Below are 19,677 nucleotides of genomic sequence, written 5' to 3'. Positions count from 1 at the left end.
AACATGGTAAAACCCTGTCTCTACAAAAATATAAAAGTTAGCTGGGCATGATGGTGGGTGCCTGTAATCCCAGCTACTCGGGAGGCTGAGGTGGGAGAATCACTTGAATCCTGGAGGTGGAGTTTGCCGTGAGCTGAGATTGGGCCATTGCACTCTAGCCTAGGTGACAGAGTGAGACGCTGTCTCAAAAAAAAAAAAAAAGTATGAATGAATGAATGGCCTAGATGTCACAGATGTCTTAAGCAATTTCACTAATAATAGCTAATACTTGTCTAGGCTTACTATGTGCCAGGCACTGTTCTGAGCAATTTATAGAAATTTAATCTTCCCAGTCACTTGATGAGATAGGTAGTATTATCAGCCCCATTTTAACAATAAAGAAACCGAAGCAAAGGGGGATCAAGTAATATGCCTTGAGTCACACAGCTAATAATGATAAAACCATGTTTCAAACTCAAGACTGGCTGTTAACCACTACACTATTACTGCTTCTACCCACCACAAAATCACTGAAGGGTCTGAAAAATAGCCAGTTTCCTGCATTAAAATGAGTTCATAGTGATTTATCTTTGCTAGATTAAATACGTTAAGAGTGGATGATAGGAAACCCATGAATCTTTGGTATGATTACATAAAATGGTTTAATTGCAATAAAGGAGTAAAAAGAATAGATTTATGTTTATATGCTTAATGTTTATATTAATGGCAAAAGGATAGATGTTGGGGAAATAACAGCAGTACAATATCAGTATTGTATGTTAACTTTAAGGGTTGAGTGACTCTGGAAGTTAAGACTCACCACCCTTTCTCTCACAGCCCCTCTCACAGAGTGACACTGAATTGCAAACATTAACAGGCTTTTAAAATAGCAATCATGGCTATCTACTGAAGTTGTGGTATTAAAACATTTTTATTTTAATATCTCCTAAAAGAATTTTGAAAAAGAATGTGTCCCTTCACACATTTTTAAGTTGACATCATAAGGTAAAATAATCATAGAGAATGTAATTTTTGACATATTGCAAAATACATTCAAAAATAATAGTATACCCTATATTTCAAACTGTATTATGAAATCAAATGATTTAATGCCCACTACAATCCATTGAAAAATACATAAATAGGCCAAGGACAGTGGCTTATGCCTGTAATTCCAGCACTTTGGGAGGCCAAGGTAGGAGCATCCCATGAGTCTAGGAGTTTGTCAGCCTGGGCAACACAGTAAGACCCTATCCCTACAAAAAAAGTTTTAAAATTCATCACGTGTGGTGGTACATGCCTGTAATCCCACCTACTTGAGAGGCTGAGGTGGGTGGATCTCTTGAGCCTAGAAGGTCGGGGCTGCAGTGAGCTACGAAGGTGCTGCTGCACTGCAGCCTGAGGGACAGAGACCCTATATCTAAAAAAACAACCAAGGAAACAAAACAATATGTAAACAAATGCCTTTTTTTTTTTTTTTTTTTTTTTTTTGAGACCAAGTTTTGCTTTTGTTGCCCAGGCTGGAGTGCAATGGCGCAATCTCGGCTCACCACAACCTCCACCTCCTGGGTTCAAGTGATTCTCCTGCCTCAGCCTCCTGAGTAGCTGGGATTACAGGCACGCACCACCATGCCTGGCTAATTTTGTATTTTTGGTAGAGACAGGGTTTCTCCATGTTGGTCAGGATGGTCTCGAACTCCCAATCTCAGGTGATCCGCCCCCCACTTGGTGTTCCAAAGTGCTGGGATTACAGGCGTGAGCCACCACCCCCAGCTTACCAAATGCTCTTTAACAGTAGTAAATGTTGTCTTTTTTCTTCTTGAACACATATCTGTTTTGCATCCCTATATAATTTTATTATCATTATTTCATGCCGTAGAGTCTGGTATCACACTTCCATCCTTTTCCACAATAAAACATTCTAATGTAATTTTAAAAAATTTGAATTGCATTTGACTGTAAGGTTCTAAGTGTTATGACGTGCTTTAATTATATTTCTGTCAAATCCTTAGAGCTACATATTTAGCTCTTTAAACTTTGTGGAAGGTTCTGTATATAATCTAATTGACTGGGTGAGTTCTCATTGTCAGTTCTATCAACCAAATCATATTTACTTTCTGACAGAGCAGTCTGACTTCATTTTTCAATTTAAATAAACATATTAACATGCCTCCCCATCTGTCTTCTGAATTCAGATTCTAAGATAGAAAGATAGCTGTGTCTTGGAACTTTGCCTAGAACATACCACTTGGCCAAAATAAGGCTTCACTGCCTTTATTACTCCTTGCTAATGCCTGCTTTGCCTTGATGTGAGGGGACCTTCCCCTAGGAGCAATCCACTCTTTGATAGTAAGTAGGGAGAGGTGCTAATAGAACTGTTAAAAATTGTTATCATTCCCTTCTTCATTCTTTAATATACTTGAATACCGGGCCAGAATACTTTCTTTCCAATGCCAAGCTTTACTGTTTAATAAATAAAAGGCAGTAATACTATTATAGGATGCCTTGATTAAACATGGTTGCCCCCTACCCAAACTTTGAATTGTCCCTTTGGCACCTGGAGATTTTTACACTATGGGGCAGTACACCTTGTAAGATTCAGGATGAGTAAGAAGTAAGCCTTTTTTTGGGGGTGGAGCCAAGATGGCCGAATAGGAACAGCTCCGGTCTCCAGCTCCCAGCCCCAGCGACACAGAAGACGGGTGATTTCTGCATTTCTGCTTGAGGTACCGGTTTCATCTCACTAGGGAGTGCCTAACAGTGGGTTCAGGACAGTCGGTGAAGCGCACTGTGCACGAGCCGAAGCAGGGCGAGGCATTGCCTCACTCGGGAAGCGCAAGGGATCAGGGAGTTCCCTTTCCTAGTCAAAGAAAGGGGAAACAGACGGCACCTGGAATATCGGGTCAGTCCCATCCTAATACTGCGCTTTTCCAACGGGCCTGGAAAACGGCACACTAGGAGATTGTGTCTCGCACCTGGCTCAGAGGGTCCTATGCCCACAGAGTCTTGCTGATTGCTAGCACAGCAGTCTGAGATCACGCTGCAAGGCGGCAACGAGGCTGGGGGAGGGGCGCCCGCCATTGCCCAGGCTTGCTTAGGTAAACAAAGCAGCCAGGAAGCTCGAACTGGGTGGAGCCCACCACAGCTCAAGGAGGCCTGCCTGCCTCTGTAGGCTCCACCTCTGGGGGCAGGGCACAGACAACCAAAAACTCAGCGAGAACCTCCACAGCCTTAAATGTCCCTGTCTGACTGACAGCTTTGAAGAGAGTAGTGGTTCTCCCAGCACGCAGCTGGAGATCTGAGAACGGACAGACTGCCTCCTAAAGTGGGTCCCTCACCCCTGAGCAGCCTAACTGGGAGGCACCCCCCCAGTAGGGACAGACTGACACCTCATTCAACCGGGTACTCCTCTGAGACAAAACTTTCAGAGGAACTATCAGACAGCTGAATTTGTGGTCTCACGAAAATCCACTGTTCTGCAACCACCGCTGCTGACACCCAGCCAAACAGGGTCTGGAGTGGACCTCTAGTAAACTCCAACAGACCTGCAGCTGAGGGTCTTGTTTGGTAGAAGGAAAATTAACAAACAGAAAGGACATCCACACCAAAAACCCATCTGTACATCACCATCATCGAAGACAAAAAGTAGACAAAACCACAAAGATGGGGAAAAAACAGACCAAAAAAACTGGAAACTCTAAAAAACAGAGCACCTCTCCTCATCCAAAGGAACGCAGTTCCTCACCAGCAACGGAACAAAGCTGGATGGAGGATGACTTTGATGAGTTGAGAGAAGAAGGCTTCAGATGATCAAACTACTCTGAGCTATGAGAGGAAATTCAAAACAATAGCAAAGAAGTTAAAAACTTTGAAAAAAAATTAGAAGAATGGATAACTAGAATAACCAATGGAGAGAAGGGCTTCAAGGAGATGATGGAGCTGAAAGCCAAGTTTCGAGAACTACGCGAAGAATGCAGAAGCCTCAGTAGCAGATGCGATCAACTGGAAGAAAGGGTATCGCTGATAGAAGATGAAATGAATGAAATGAAGAGAGAAGGGAAGTTTAGAGAAAAAAGAATAAAAAGAAATGAACAAAGCCTCCAAGAAATTTGGGACTATGTGAAAAGACCAAACCTACGTCTGATTGGTGTACCTGAAAATGATGGGGAGAATGGAACCAAGTTGGAAAACACTCTGCAAGATATTATCCAGGAGAACTTCCCCAATCTAGCAAGGCAGGCCAGCATTCAGATTCAGGAAATACAGAGAACGCCACAAAGATACTCCTCGAGAAGGGCAACTCCAAGACACATAATTGTCAGATTCACCAAAGTTGAAATGAAGGAAAAAATGTTAAGGGCAGCCAGAGAGAAAGGTTGGGTTTCCCACAAAGGGAAGCCCATCAGACTAACAGCTGATCTCTCAGCAGAAACTCTACAAGCCAGAAGAGAGTGGGGGCCGATATTCAACATTCTTAAAGAAAAGAATTTTCAGCCCAGAATTTCCTATCCCGCCAAACTAAGCTTCATAAGTGAAGGAGAAATAAAATACTTTACAGACAAGCAAACGCTGAGTGATTTTGTCACCACCAGGCCTGCCCTAAAAGAGCTCCTGAAGGAAGCACTAAACATGGAAAGGAACAACCGGTACCAGCCACTGCAAAAACATGCCAAATTGTAAAGACCATCGAGGCTAGGAAGAAACTATAGCAACTAACGAGCAAAATAACCAACTAACATCATAATGACAGGATCAGATTCACACATAACAATATTCACGTTAAATGTAAATGGGCTAAATGCTCCAATCAAAAGACACAGACTGGCAAACTGGATAAGGAGTCAGGACCCATCAGTAGTGCTGTATTCAGGAAACCCATCTCACGTGCAGAGACACACATAGACTCAAAATAAAGGGATGGAGGAAGATCTATCAAGCAACTGGAAAACAAAAAAAGGCAGGGGTTGCAATCCTAGTCTCTGATAAAATAGACTTTAAACCAACAAAGATCAAAAGAGACAAAGAAGGCCATTACATAATGGTAAAGGGATCAATTCAACAAGAAGAGCTAACTATCCTAAATATATATGCACCCAACACAGGAGCACCCAGATTCATAAAGCAAGTCCTCAGTGACCTACAAAGGGACTTAAACTCCCACACAATAATAATGGGAGATTTTAACACCCCACTGTCAGCATTAGACAGATCAACGAGACAGAAAGTTAACAAGGATATCCAGGAATTGAACTCAGCTCTACATAAAGTGGACCTAATAGACATCTACAGAACTCTCCACCCCAAATCAACAGAATATACATTTTTTTCAGCACCACACCGCACCTATTCCAAAATTGACCACATAGTTGGAAGTAAAGCTCTTCTCAGCAAATGTAAAAGAACAGAGATTATAACAAACTGTCTCTCAGACCACAGTGCAATCAAACTAGAACTCAGGATTAAGAAACTCAGTCAAAACCGCTCAACTACATGGAAACTGAACAACCTGCTCCTGAATGACTATTGGGTACATAATGAAATGAAGGCAGAAATAAAGATGTTCTTTGAAACCAACGAGAACAAAGACACAACATACCAGAATCTCTGGGACACGTTCAAAGCAGTGTGTAGAGGGAAATTTATAGCACTAAATGCCCACAAGAGAAAGCAGGAAAGATCCAAAATTGACACCCTAACATCACAATTAAAAGAACTAGAAAAGCAAGAGCAAACACATTCAAAAGCTAGCAGAAGGCTAGAAATAACTAAAATCAGAGCAGAACTGAAGGAAATAGAGACACAAAAAACCCTTCAAAAAATTAATGAATCCAGGAGCTGGTTTTTTGAAAAGATCAACAAAATTGATGGACCGCTAGCAAGACTAATAAAGAAGAAAAGAGAGAAGAATCAAATAGATGCAATAAAAAACGAAAAAGGGGATATCACCACCGATCCCACAGAAATACAATCTACCATCAGAGAATACTACAAACACCTCTATGCAAATAAACTAGAAAATCTAGAAGAAATGGATAAATTCCTCGACAAATACACCCTCCCAAGACTAAACCAGGAAGAAGTTGAATCTCTGAATAGACCAATAACAGGTTCTGAAATTGTGGCAATAATCAATAGCTTACCAACCAAAAAGAGTCCAGGACCTGATGGATTCACAGCCGAATTCTACCAGAGGTACAAGGAGGAACTGGTACCATTCCTTCTGAAACTATTCCAATCGATAGAAAAAGAGGGAATCCTCCCTAACACATTTTACGAAGCCAGCATCGTCCTGATACCAAAACCTGGCAGAGACTTAACCAAAAAAGAGAATTTCAGACCAATATCCTTGATGAACATTGATGCAAAAATCCTCAATAAAATACTGGCAAACCGAATCCAGCAGCACATCAAAAAGCTTATCCACCATGATCAAGTGGGCTTCATCCCTGGGATGCAAGGCTGGTTCAACATACGCAAATCAATAAATGTAATCCAGCATATAAACAGAACCAAAGACAAAAACCACATGATTATCTCAATAGATGCAGAAAAGGCCTTTGACAAAATTCAACAACCCTTCATGGTAAAAACTCTCAATAAATTAGGTATTGATGGGACGTATCTCAAAATAATAAGAGCTATCTACGACAAACCCACAGCCAATATCATACTGAATGGGCAAAAACTGGAAGCATTCCCTCTGAAAACTGGCACAAGACAGGGATGCCCTCTCTCACCGCTCCTATTCAACATAGTGCTGGAAGTTCTGGCCAGGGCAATCAGGCAGGAGAAGGAAATAAAGGGTATTCAATTAGGAAAAGAGGAAGTCAAGTTGTCCCCGTTTGCAGATGACATGATTGTATATCTAGAAAACCCCATTGTCTCAGCCCAAAATCTCCTTAAGCTGATTAGCAACTTCAGCAAAGTCTCAGGATACAAAATTAATGTACAAAAATCACAAGCATTCTTGTACACCAATAACAGACAAACAGAGAGCCAAATCATGAGTGAACTCCCATTCACAATTGCTTCAAAGAGAATAAAATACCTAGGAATCCAACTTACAAGGGATGTGAAGGACCTCTTCAAGGAGAACTACAAACCACTGCTCAATGAAATAAAAGAGGATACAAACAAATGGAAGAACATCCCATGCTCATGGGTTGGAAGAATCAATATCGTGAAAATGGCCATACTGCCCAAGGTAATTTATAGATTCAATGCCATCCCCATCAAGCTACCAATGACTTTCTTCACAGAATTGGAAAAAACTACTTTAAAGTTCATATGGAACCAAAAAAGAGCCCGCATCGCCAAGTCAATCCTAAGCCAAAAGAACAAAGCTGGAGGCATCACGCTACCTGACTTTAAACTATACTACAAGGCTACGGTAACCAAAACAGCATGGTACTGGTACCACAACAGAGACATAGATCAATGGAACAGAACAGAGCCCTCAGAAATGATGCCGCATAGCTACAACTATCTGATCTTTGACAAACCTGACAAAAACAAGAAATGGGGAAAGGATTCCCTATTTAATAAATGGTGCTGGGAAAACTGGCTAGCCATATGTAGAAAGCTGCAACTGGATCCCTTCCTTACACTTTATACAAAAATTAATTCAAGATGGATTAAAGACTTATATGTTAGACCTAAAACCATTAAAATCCTACAAGAAAACCTAGGCAATACCATTCAGGACATAGGCGTGGGCAAGGACTTCATGTCTAAAACACCAAAAGCAATGGCAACAAAAGCCAAAATCGACAAATGGGATCTCATTAAACTAAAGAGCTTCTGCACAGCAAAAGAAACTATCATCAGAGTGAACAGGCAACCTACACAATGGGAGAAAATTTTTGCAACCTACTCATCTGACAAAGGGCTAATATCCAGAATCTATAATGAACTCAAACAAATTTACAAGAAAAAAACAAACAACCCCATCAAAAAGTGGGCAGAGGACATGAACAGACACTTCTCAAAAGAAGACATTTATGCAGCCAAAAAACACATGAAGAAATGCTCCTCATCACTGGCCATCAGAGAAATGCAAATCAAAAGCACAGTGAGATACCATCTCACACCAGTTAGAATGGCCATCATTAAAAAATCAGGAAACAACAGGTGCTGGAGAGGATGTGGAGAAATAGGAACACTTTTACACTGTTGGTGGGACTGTAAACTAGTTCAACCATTGTGGAAGTCAGTGTGGCGATTCCTCAGGGATCTAGAACTAGAAATACCATTTGACCCAGCCATCCCATTACTGGGTATATACCCAAAGGACTATAAATCATGCTGCTATAAAGACACATGCACACGTATGTTTATTGCGGCACTATTCACAATAGCAAAGAGTTGGAACCAACCCAAATGTCCAACAATGATAGACTGGATTAAGAAAATGTGGCACATATACACCATGGAATACTATGCAGCCATAAAAAATGATGAGTTTGTGTCCTTTGTAGGGACATGGATGAAACTGGAAAACATCATTCTCAGTAAACTATCGCAAGGACAAAAAACCAAACACCGCATGTTCTCACTCATAGGTGGGAATTGAACAATGAGAACTCATGGACACAGGAAGGGGAACATCACACTCCGGAGACTGTTGTGGGGTGGGGGGAGGGGGGAGGGACAGCATTAGGAGATACACCTAATGCTAAATGACGAGTTAATGGGTGCAGGAAATCAACATGGCACATGGATACATATGTAACAAAACTGCACATTGTGCACATGTACCCTAAAACCCTAAAGTATAATAAAAAAAAAAAAAAAAAAAAAAAAAGAAGTAAGCCTTTTTTTTTTTTTTGTGAAATAAAGGAACATATCTTTGCGGTGAGCGGGTATAGGAATTGTGGTTAGGTGGGATAGGGAAACCAGAGAAACATTCTTTGGTAGATCAGTTATAGAAAAGAGTGATAAAGTTAAAGCTTTAGAAGTTGATTTTCTTAAAACCATGTATCCCACTTTGGTCCTTGCAAAGTTTTATGTACTTCTCTAGAGGTGTGTCTAACCCCAGCTAAAGGTTGAACTCGAGGAGGACAGAGTGTATCTGTGAATGATCTTCAGAAATGGACTGTTGATTCCATATTGATCATTTCAGACCCTCACATAAAGGTCATGATTTATGATTTATATCAGTAGTTTTATTTTCAAAAATACAAATGTGTATTTTTTTGATGTGGTAAATTTCTCTTGACTTACTGTCATCAGTAATAACTAAATTAGATTTTGTTCTTATTCTATTAATTTATCTAGGGCAGAGAACAAACCTATCCAGAAGGGCCCAGCATTGTTTTTCAGATTTTTTTCTTCAGCATTTAAAAATCAGGAGATTTTACATTAAAATCTGAATTTATGCCTTTTGAAGGTTGAAAAATAGGGCAAAATTGAACTTGAATTTACACTTGGCAGTAATAAGATGGAACTGAGTTGTGGCTTTCCCTTTGAGACAGTGAATGTGCTTTCAGTTCACTCATTTATGTTTAATGCCTGGCATTTGTAGACATTTACATATTTATGACCCCTGACCTTATAATAGCTGCTGATCTGTTTTGTGCTTGTTAGCATATTAGAATATTATTTAATTTGAAAAATAGATAAATTTGAGTGAATTGCTAATTGCTTATGTTAATTATATTCAGCATATTAAGAGCCCTTAAAGAGGACAATTGAATACCAAATCAGCATTTTGTTTTAAATTACTCCTAAGCCTTATTTTAGAAAAAAAATATACATTTTTCCCCCGTCAACTTTATTTCTCCTTTCTGCTTAGGCTTAGGACTGCTTTGGTTGTGAAGAATACTCTTGAAAGGCTAGGTAGAGCATTTGAAAACAAAAGAATAAGATAAAATATTTAAAGGTGAATTAGACGACCTCACTAGAAATTTAAAAAAACACAAATGAAAATAAGTTTCAGATGTTAAATTAGGAAAGATTGATAATACTGTGTTAAGGTATTAAATTAGCAAAGATTGATTATACTGCATTACACTGCCTGAAAAAGTGTAAATTAATACAGTCTTATTGTGGAATTTGGGGGGTGTATATCTGGAATCTTTTTTTTCTCCTAACTCCCCAAACTTGTTACATATCCAGAATCTTTTAAAATATATATATTTTAGTCAGCTGTCCTACTTCTAGAAAGGAAATATTTAATTAGATATGAAAACACATACTGAAAGATTGTTATCACAATGTTTTCTATTAGCAAAAAATTTAGTATGACTTAATTGTCCATCAAAAGGGAATTGGTTAGATAAATTAGAGTATGTATTTAATATACTAGAGTACCAAATAACAATTTAAAATGTTAATAAAGATTCAGTGTTAAAATTTGACTTGTAAATATCATATAACTCATAGAAGACAGCCTATCATCAAAAATTACAAGTCTAATATTATGCATTATTTTAATGTAATATTTAGTGTTGCAGCAGAATGATGTTCTTTACCTGGCCAGTATCAGATGAGTGCTGACTTGCATCAGTTTGTCAAGTTCAGGAAGCGTTAGGTGGCAGCTAGCTAGTGACATGTTTGATATGAGAAATGTATTTTTGTTACACAAGTGGAATATATTGACTCCTTTTCTAAGCCAAGACTAATATTTTGTTTCCAAAGGAAAATTCAAACATTTTTCACATTATTCTTCCTGGACAGTTGCAGGTTTTGTTCCAAAAGCAACACTCATAGGTTCTCTATTTTTCTTATCAAACTTGAAATGGGCCAGTTTGTCTTCTGAGTCTACTTTATTTGTTTATTTAATTAAAGAAAACTTTACTTACTGTGAAGTCTTCATTTTGGTACAGTAAATTGATAGCAAAATTAATATTCCAAAGAAATCCTAACTGGGGCCTTTGTCGAATCCTGATAGAGGCTGACATTTTCTAGAGGTACTATATTCTAAATTAATTCCTTTTTTTTTTTTTTGCCCTTTTACACAAAACGCAAGCCCGTACATTCTTCGTAGAGTGAATCATTCATTAGACAAAGACTTTGTCTTTAAGTTTTTGTATATTTTTATTTTTAGCAGTTCCATAAAACCTTTTCAGAATGATAAAAGTAGAACTGTAATATTTCATATTGATTATAATGTGATGTCACTTAAACTCAATGTTAACATGCATTTAGATATATAAATGTTCATATATAATAATGATATAATTAACTTGTTTAAGTACCCTGTATATTGTTCAAATAAATCAGAGAAAGAATATATTTTTATTTTATGTGAAGCTTTCAAATTTGATGTAAATTTCTCATATGGATAATGTGAACTAATAACCTAGTTTCTTGTTTTGTGTGTTTAAGAATATATTATTTAAAGCTTTGTTTACTCCACTAGCTTATTCTTCATACATTTTGCAGATTATTTGTTTACCATCTCATCTATTTTATGAAATTTTTTTCTACAGTTATGCAGAAGGCATGGAGGGAAAGAAATCCTCCAGCTCGAATCAAAGCAGCCTATCAAGCTTTAGAATTAAACAATGAGTAAGTTTGAAATATATGGAAAATAAATTTATTTTGAAGGAAACCAAGGCAAATGATTTTTATGTCTCCTTTTGTCTGTTCCTAAGACACTTGGAGTCATTAGTCATTTCCCTTTTGCATGTTATGGATATTTAATAAAATTTTCAATGTTTGCCAGCATCTGTATTTTGCTTCTGAAATGGTAAATCTGTATATGCTTTTGAATAGAAATTATGCTAGAAATACTTTTCAAAGTGGAGAATGCTCCTGGAGAATGGTGATAATACTTTATAGTTAAAAGGGTACTAAAATACTAGGCCGGGTGCGGTGGCTCACGCCTGTAATCTCAGCACTTTGGGAGGCCAAGGCGGGTGGATCACGAGGTCAGGAGATCAAGACCATCCTGGCTAACACCATGAAACCCTGTCTCTACTAAACAATACAAAAAATTAGCCAGGCGTGGTGGCGAGCGCCTGTAGTCCCAGCTACTCAGGAGGCTGAGGCAGGAGAATGGTGTGAACCGGGGAGGTGGAGTTTGCAGTGAGCCAAGATCATGCCACTGCACTCCAGCCTGGGTGACAGAGCGAGACTCTAGCTCAAAAAAAAAAAAAAAAAGTACTAAAATACTAATGTACTTATGCACCTGTTTTAATTTTTTCATTTAAATCATTCACTTAAAGCATTCAATCTTGAGTACTGTAGTTGCTAATGGACTTGAAGGCATGAGAAGGGGATTAAAAATAAGTAAAACATAGCTCTGTCAAGTTTATTTTTTTCCATGTTAGCAGCAGTTTTTTATAGTTCTTTGTTTGAACTTTATATTTTGAAAAGGCAAAATGTAAAATCACAAGGCAACTTATTGTTTACAAGGAACAGATCCATAAATACTAATCTAATGCAGACTAAATAAATACCAAGAGTGAAAATATGGTTCCAGTTGGGGTTTATCAAGGAATGCTTCCTGAATAATGTAAATTTAGAGTTGTTTCCTGAACCTTCTCCCCCAAGTATATACGTTATCCTTATTAAGAAGACCTTCCCATGGTGGAGCAAAAATGGCAGAGTAAAGAATGCCAAAATATTAAACTGGCAGAAACTGTCAGGATCAACTTTATTAAAACTCTGGAAACTAATCAAAAGTTTACAGTAACCTAGTGAATGCTTAATCAAGGGGGAAAACACCTAAATCTCTCTAAGAAAGCTTTGTAGTGTTTTATTTATCCTGGCCCCATCCCTCACTCCCTAGCTCAGTGGCAGTCTTGAAGACAACAGAGTACATTCCAGGTATAGGTTTCTAGTACCAGAGGAAGTGGAATGGACCTTATTTTCAAAGAACTGTGGTCATTTGTTTTGACCTGTCTGTTGGCTCTCTGAAGGACTAGCTCAAAGGGCTTGCTTTATTTCAGCTTACTGAAAGAAGAGAGGTTTCAATTTCAAAACTCTCCCAGAACTGACATAACTACACTCTGGGTCATTTGTTAAAAACATTTAAAGGCAAATGCATTAGCTGCTGCTGCCTGGGGCAAGGGATAACAGGAAGGACAAACAATAGACAAACCAGAAAGCTTGTGAGCAAAGTCTGGGGAATTAGATACTTTGAGGAATAAAGGCTCTAAAAAGCTCCCACATATTTCTGGGAATCAAGGCCCCACACACAGCCAGAGCTGGGCATATGCTCAGAAAAGACTTGAGAAAGTCCTAAGCTCTCAAGTCTGCCTAACCTTCATGTTCTGTACAAGTAGGAGGTGAAGGCTAAGGCAGAGTTGTAAACTGTTTGGCTGAATGTTGAAGGTATGCCCTAGCACCCACACAGAGCCCATCTGCAAATACTTTTGCTTTTTGTGTTTTGTTTGGTTTTAGTCCCAGGCGTTTAAGGAAACCTCTATCAAATCACCAACTGACCACGAGGCTAAAATAGCACACACGTCACTGGTCACACATGACAGATAATATAAATTTTATAAAATTGGTTCAGAAAAGTCACTAAACAAACAACTGCAAAAGCAGCAACAACAAATCCTAGGGAGTAGAAAAAATTATATCTCTAGAGTTGCCAAAATATAATATTTAAAATTTACAGTTTTCAACAAAAAATTACAAGGCATGCAAAGAAACAAGAAAACATGGCCCATACATAGGAAAGAAAAGAAATTAGGCTGGGTGTGGTAGCTGATACCTGTAGTCCCAGCACTTTGGGAGGCCAAGGCAGAAGGATCACTTGAGCTCAGGAGTTTGAGACCAGCCTGGGTAACATAAAGAGACCCTGTCTCAAAAAATAAAAAGAAAAGAAATTAATAGAAACTGCCCCTGTGAAGCCTAGACTTTGGACTTAATAGACACAAAGTTTAAATCAACTATTTTAAATATGATGAAGGAGGTAAAGGAACCCATGATAATGATATCTCACCATTACAGAATATCAGTAAAGAGGAAGAAATAAGTAAAAGGAACTAAATAGAAATTCCAGAATTGAAAAGCATAACTAAAATGAAAAATTTACCATAGGGGTTCAGCAGCAAGCAGATTTGAGCAGACAGAAGCAAGAACCAGTGAGTTTCATTTAAGTCAACTGAGATTACCCAGTTCAAGGAGCAGGAAAAAATTAAGGAGTAAAGAAATATGACCAGAGTCTGAGAGAACTGTAGGATGCTATCAAGCATATCAATGTATATGCATTATAGGAGTCCCAAAGAAGAGAGAGAAAAGGGCAGAAAGAATACTTGAAGAAATAATAGCTGAAAACAAAATAGCACCCCAAATACAGCAGCATATTAAAAATGTTATACACCCTGACCAAGTGGCATTTATTCATGGATGCAAGAATGGTTCAACATATGAAAATCAGTCAATGTAGTACACTACATTAACAGAACGAAGAAAGAAACCACATGATTATCTCAACTGATATAGAAAAAACATTTGACAGAATTCCCCATCATGATAAATATATGGAAATCAATTAATGTAATACTCCTCATTAATAGACCAAAAGACAAGAACTATATGACCATCTCAGTTGATGAAGAAAAAGATCTGACATAATCCTACACCATTTTATGATGAAAACATTAAAAAACTAGGAATGGAAGGAAACTTCCTCAAGAACGTCTGAAAAATCTACAGCTAAATACATACTTACTGATGAAAGATTGAAAGGTTTCCCTCCACCATCAGAAAAGAGGTAGGATGTCTGCACTTGTAGTTCTGTGTTACATGGTGTACTGGAGGTTCTAGTCAGTGCAGTTTAGTCAAGAAAAATTTTACATGGCATCTAAATTGGAAAGGAAGAAGTAAAACTATCTCCATTCACAGATGGCATGATCTTATTTGTAGAAAGTCTTAATCCACAAAGAAACTATTAGAGCTAATGAAAGTGTTTACAAAATTGTGAGAAACAAAATCAGCATATAAAAATCAGTTGTATGTCTATATCCTAGCAATGAACAATCTGAAAAGGAAATTAAGAAAACAATTCCATTTACAAAAGCACCAGAAAGACTTAAATACTTAGGAATAAATTTAATCAAGGAGGTGCAAGACTTGGATGCTGAAAACTATAAAACATAAGTTAAATAAATAAATCAAAAGACATCCCATGTTCATGGATTGGGAGACATTATTGTTAGAATGTCAGTACTCCCTAAATTGATCTGCGGATTCAGTGCAATCTCTATAAAAATTTTAATTATCATTTCTGCAGAAATGGACAGGGCAATCCTATAATTCATACAGAACTGCAAGAGACCCTGAATACCAAAACAATCTTGAAATAGAAGCACAAAATTAGAAGACTCAAACTACCCAATTTAAAAACTTACTGCAAAGCTACAGTAGTTAAATCATAAGGATAGACACCTAGATCAATGGATTCAAATTGAGATTCCAGAAATAAACCCATATTATCTATGGTCAGTTGATGGTTTTGTTTTGTTTTGTTCTGAGACAGAGTTTCACTCTTTTTGCCCAGGCTGGAGTGCAATGGCGCGATCTTGGCTCACTGCAACCTCCACCTCCTGGGTTCAAGTGATTCTTCTGCCTCAGCCTCCCAAGTAGCTGGGAATACAGGCATGTGCCACCATACCCAGCTAATTTTGTATTTTTAGAGTAAAGACAAGGTTTCACCATGTTGGCCAGGCTGGTCTTGAACTCCTGACATCAGGTGATCCACCCACCTCAGCCTCCCAAAGTGCTGAGATTACAGGTGTGAGCCACCATGCCTGGAGATGGTTTTTGACAAGGGTGTTAAAACCATTCATTGGAGGAAAGAATAGTCTTTTCAACAATGATGGTGGAAGAACTGGATAGCCACATATATAAAAGCATAAAGGTGGTCCCTTACCTCATACCATATATCCCAATTAATTTAAAAATCAATCAAGGACCTAAATGGAAGAGTTAGAACTACAGAACTCTTAGAAGAAAGCATAGTAACAAATCATCATCACCTTGAATTTAGCAGTGGTCTCACAAATTATAACACCAAAAGTACAAGCAGCAAAAGAAAAATCAGGTAAATGGACTTTATCAAAATATTTTGTGCATCAGAGGACATTGTCAAGAGGCAGAAATAGATTTGGGATTGCCAGGCATTGAGGAGGCAAGGGAGATGGGGAGTGACTACTTAATAGGTATGGGGTTTCTTGTGGGGATGATGAAAATGTCCTGGAATTACGTTGTGGCGATGGTTGTACAACTCTGTGAATATATTAAAAATTATTGAATTGTATACTTCAAAATGCTTTAAACTGTGAACCTTGTTATTTGAATTCTACCTCAATGTAAAAAACCAACATTCTTCAAAGTAAAATTAATTAGGTATTCACATAATGAATTTCCTGAATTAGTATCCATATAAAATACTTTTGAACAAATCCAAGAAAGCTTTAAGGGGGAAAAAATCTTTTCACCGTATATCCATACAGTCATTAAAAATATATACATTCAAAATATAAGCATATAATTATGTTTATATTTTGATTTATACCCATCTAGGTCTTTTAAAAAGTGTTTTTATTATGGTTATTTTAAAACATTTCAGTTGGTTTTTGGAATGGCAGTCAGGAAGCCTAGTGTTTTTGATTTTTATTTTGTTTAGAGACAGGGTCTTGCTCTGTTGCCCAGGCTAGAGTGCAGTGGTAAGATGATAGCTTCATTGTAACCTCAAACTCCTGGCCTTAAGCAATCCTCTTGCCTCAGCCTCCAACGTAGCTAGGACCACAGGTGCACACAACCACACCCACCTAATTTTTAAATCTTTATTTTTATTTTTTTTTTATAGAGAAAGGGTCTCGTTGTGTTGCCCAGGCTAGTCTCGAACTACTGGACTCAAGTGATCCTCCTGCCTTGGCCTCCCAAACTGCTGGGATTATAGCCATGAGCCACTGTGCCTGGGCAGGAAGGCCAGTGTTTAAAGCAGCAGTATATCTAATGCTTTACAGGGATCTAGTGTAATGTAATGGAGAAATCTTTGTTGATTAGTGAAATTGTTATGTACTATAGGGTCTTCTTATTTGAAGGATGATGAAATGGTATGATTTGCATTTTCTATATCTGAAGAACGTTTTTGTCCCCATTTAACGATAGCTACCTGCCATCACTTTTGTTTAATGCTTGGTCTTGTACGTTTATCAATAATTTCTCTCTTCTTGCTTAGATAAGCACTAATTATTAGAAATATAATGCAAGCCACATATGTAACTTTAAATTTTCTAGTAGCCACATTTAAAAAGTAAAAAGAAATAGGTGAAATTGAATAATATTTTATTTAGCTATATTCAAAATATTAATTTTTTTTTTTTTTTGAGACGGAGTCTCACTCTGTCACCTAGGCTGGAGTTCAGTGGCGCAATCTCGGCTCACTGCAAGCTCCATCTCCCAGGTTCACGCCATTCTCCTGCCTCAGCCTCCCAAGTAACTGGGACTACAGGCGCCCAACCACTGCACCCGGCTAATTTTTTGTATTTTTTTTAGTAGAGACGGGGTTTCACCGTGGTCTCGATCTCCTGACCTCGTGATCTGCCTGTCTTGGCCTCCCAAAGTGCTGGGATTACAGGCATGAGCCACCGCGCCCGGCCCAAAATATTAAAATATTTTAACATATAGTCAGTACTTTTCTAAAATCTGTTAATGAGGAACTTTACATTCTTCTAAGTCTTCAAAATTCATTGTGCATTTTTACACTTGCATCACATCTCAGTTCAGACCCATCACATTTCAAGTGCTCAGTAACCACATGTGGCTAATGCCTAGAATACTGGACAGTGCAGGCTTAGATAATCACAACTAGGACGTTGTCTTTAGAAGAGATGGATTTGTTATTTCTGGGAATGGAATAACAACATTTTGTTTCTCTTTGTGGCCCCAAAACAAGAATTAGTTTATTAGCCAGGTGTTGACTTAAAGGATACAAAGAAAAGCCTCTGTGTTTTAGTGGGGTGAAGAAAAGAAAACTTGGCATAAGCAGTTGTGAGGAGTGAGAATAGGAGTGTAGGAGGAAGGACCTGAATTCAGAACAAGGGAAGTTATACTGCATAATATTGTGGATAAGTCCATGTGTGGATGGGACAGCATGCAGAGGGGAGTACTCAGATTTGGGGAAAATGTCTAGTCCTGGAATATGTTTCTGACTCAAACGTTAAAGGTGCCTGGTTGGCCAAGGGACTATCTTCCCAATCTTCACCCTCCCCATACCTGCCCCATGAAATGGATGTCATAAAGTATATAGCGACTAAAAGCAGCTATGACCAACCGGGCATGGTGGCTCACACCTGTAATCCTAGCACTTTGGAAAGCTGAGGCAGGTGGATCACCTGAGATCAGGAGTTCTAGACCAGCCTGGCCAACATGTTGAAACCCCATCTCTACTAAAAATACAAAAATTAGCCGGGCGTGGTGCTGCATGCCTGTAATCCCAGCTACTCAGGAGGCTGAGGCAGGAGAATTGCTTGAACCCAGGAGGCAGAGGTTTCAGTGAGCCGAGATTGGGCCATTGCACTCCAGCCTGGGGGACAAAAGCAAAATTCCATCTCAAAAAAAAAAAAGCAGGTATGACCAGTAGAGGGTATACAATTCAGATAATTCTTCATAAATTTTCTTTTCTCCCCCCTTTCACAAAAAGAAAACACAGGACAATGGGTCAGAGAATGAGATAGAAGTTTAAAAATTTTTTTTTTTAAAAACAAAATAAAGAGAAGGGAAAGATAAGAAAGTGGAAGAATTGTGAAATCAGACATAAAGAATATACCAATGTGCCCTTATTAAGGTAAAATATTGAATGAAGGTTTTTTTTTTTCCTAAAGATGGAAAAGTGTAGGTAAGGAAATATGACATAGAGCAAAGGGACATAACCAAGAGAAAACACTTGCTTTATCGTTTTATTTAAAATTGCCTTCTTGCTTTCTTCATAGCTGTGCCACTGCATATGTTCTACTGGCTGAGGAAGAAGCAACAACTATTGTAGATGCTGAAAGGTTATTTAAACAGGCACTCAAGGCAGGAGAAACAATTTATAGGCAGTCACAGCAGTGCCAGCACCAAAGTCCTCAGCATGAAGCTCAACTGAGTAAGCAAGTTTGAACTGGTTGTTACTGTCTTTTAGCATCTGTAATTTGCTTGTGTCTTAACACAAAACAACAATAATACAAAACTTAATATTTACAGGTTAGTTAATTTTCACTGGAAATAACTAATCTATTCACAATACCTACAAGCCAGCAAGACAGAAATGTGTATTAGCCAGAGAATGCTTGTGGAAGGGAATAGATCTGCTCAGGTTACTGAGAGAAGATGTGCTGCTCTGAGACTTAACAGTAATTTATTTCATGTGAGAATTGGGCTGGTCATTGCAAAAACATAACTCAAAAACTTTCAGCATTCAGGAGAGCCTTCTAGTGATGATAAGCAGCTGTTATCTTTATCCTCACCCTTACTGTAAGCAACAGTAAAGGTACATTATTTGGTTTGCTCTTCAGACTGTGTATCTGCATATAGTGCTAAGGGAGTGGCGCCTTTCACACCATCTGATTCTTAGCCCAAAATCCAACCTCATACTTGGCATTGATTCTTTCTTTGGTTGATTTTTCTCCATGATATGCTTGAGATCAGATGAGCATAGCAACAGAAGTCCTTTCTGTTCTTAGATATGCTCTACCAGTTATGATTGAGATTTTTTTTTTACTAAAGATGTTAGAATCCGCAATGATGCTGCTT

General features: G+C 38.2%; 1 protein-coding gene across 14 annotated transcripts in view; it reads left to right on the top strand.

The window, feature by feature from the left end:
* ST7L (suppression of tumorigenicity 7 like) overlaps positions 1 to 19,677 on the top strand; it is a 107,962-nt gene that overhangs the window by 23,679 nt on the left and 64,606 nt on the right. For all 14 annotated transcript variants that reach the window (XM_063625713.1, XM_063625715.1, XM_063625712.1 and 11 more), the window contains exons 6-7: positions 11,412 to 11,490; positions 18,876 to 19,030. In XM_063625713.1, the coding sequence (XP_063481783.1) occupies positions 11,412 to 11,490; positions 18,876 to 19,030 (234 nt within the window). The remainder of the gene's footprint in view (positions 1 to 11,411; positions 11,491 to 18,875; positions 19,031 to 19,677) is intronic.

This window comes from Symphalangus syndactylus, chromosome 12 (assembly GCF_028878055.3).
Source record: "Symphalangus syndactylus isolate Jambi chromosome 12, NHGRI_mSymSyn1-v2.1_pri, whole genome shotgun sequence".
Lineage (NCBI taxonomy): Eukaryota > Metazoa > Chordata > Mammalia > Primates > Hylobatidae > Symphalangus > Symphalangus syndactylus.
This window is presented reverse-complemented; position numbering and strand designations above follow the sequence as displayed.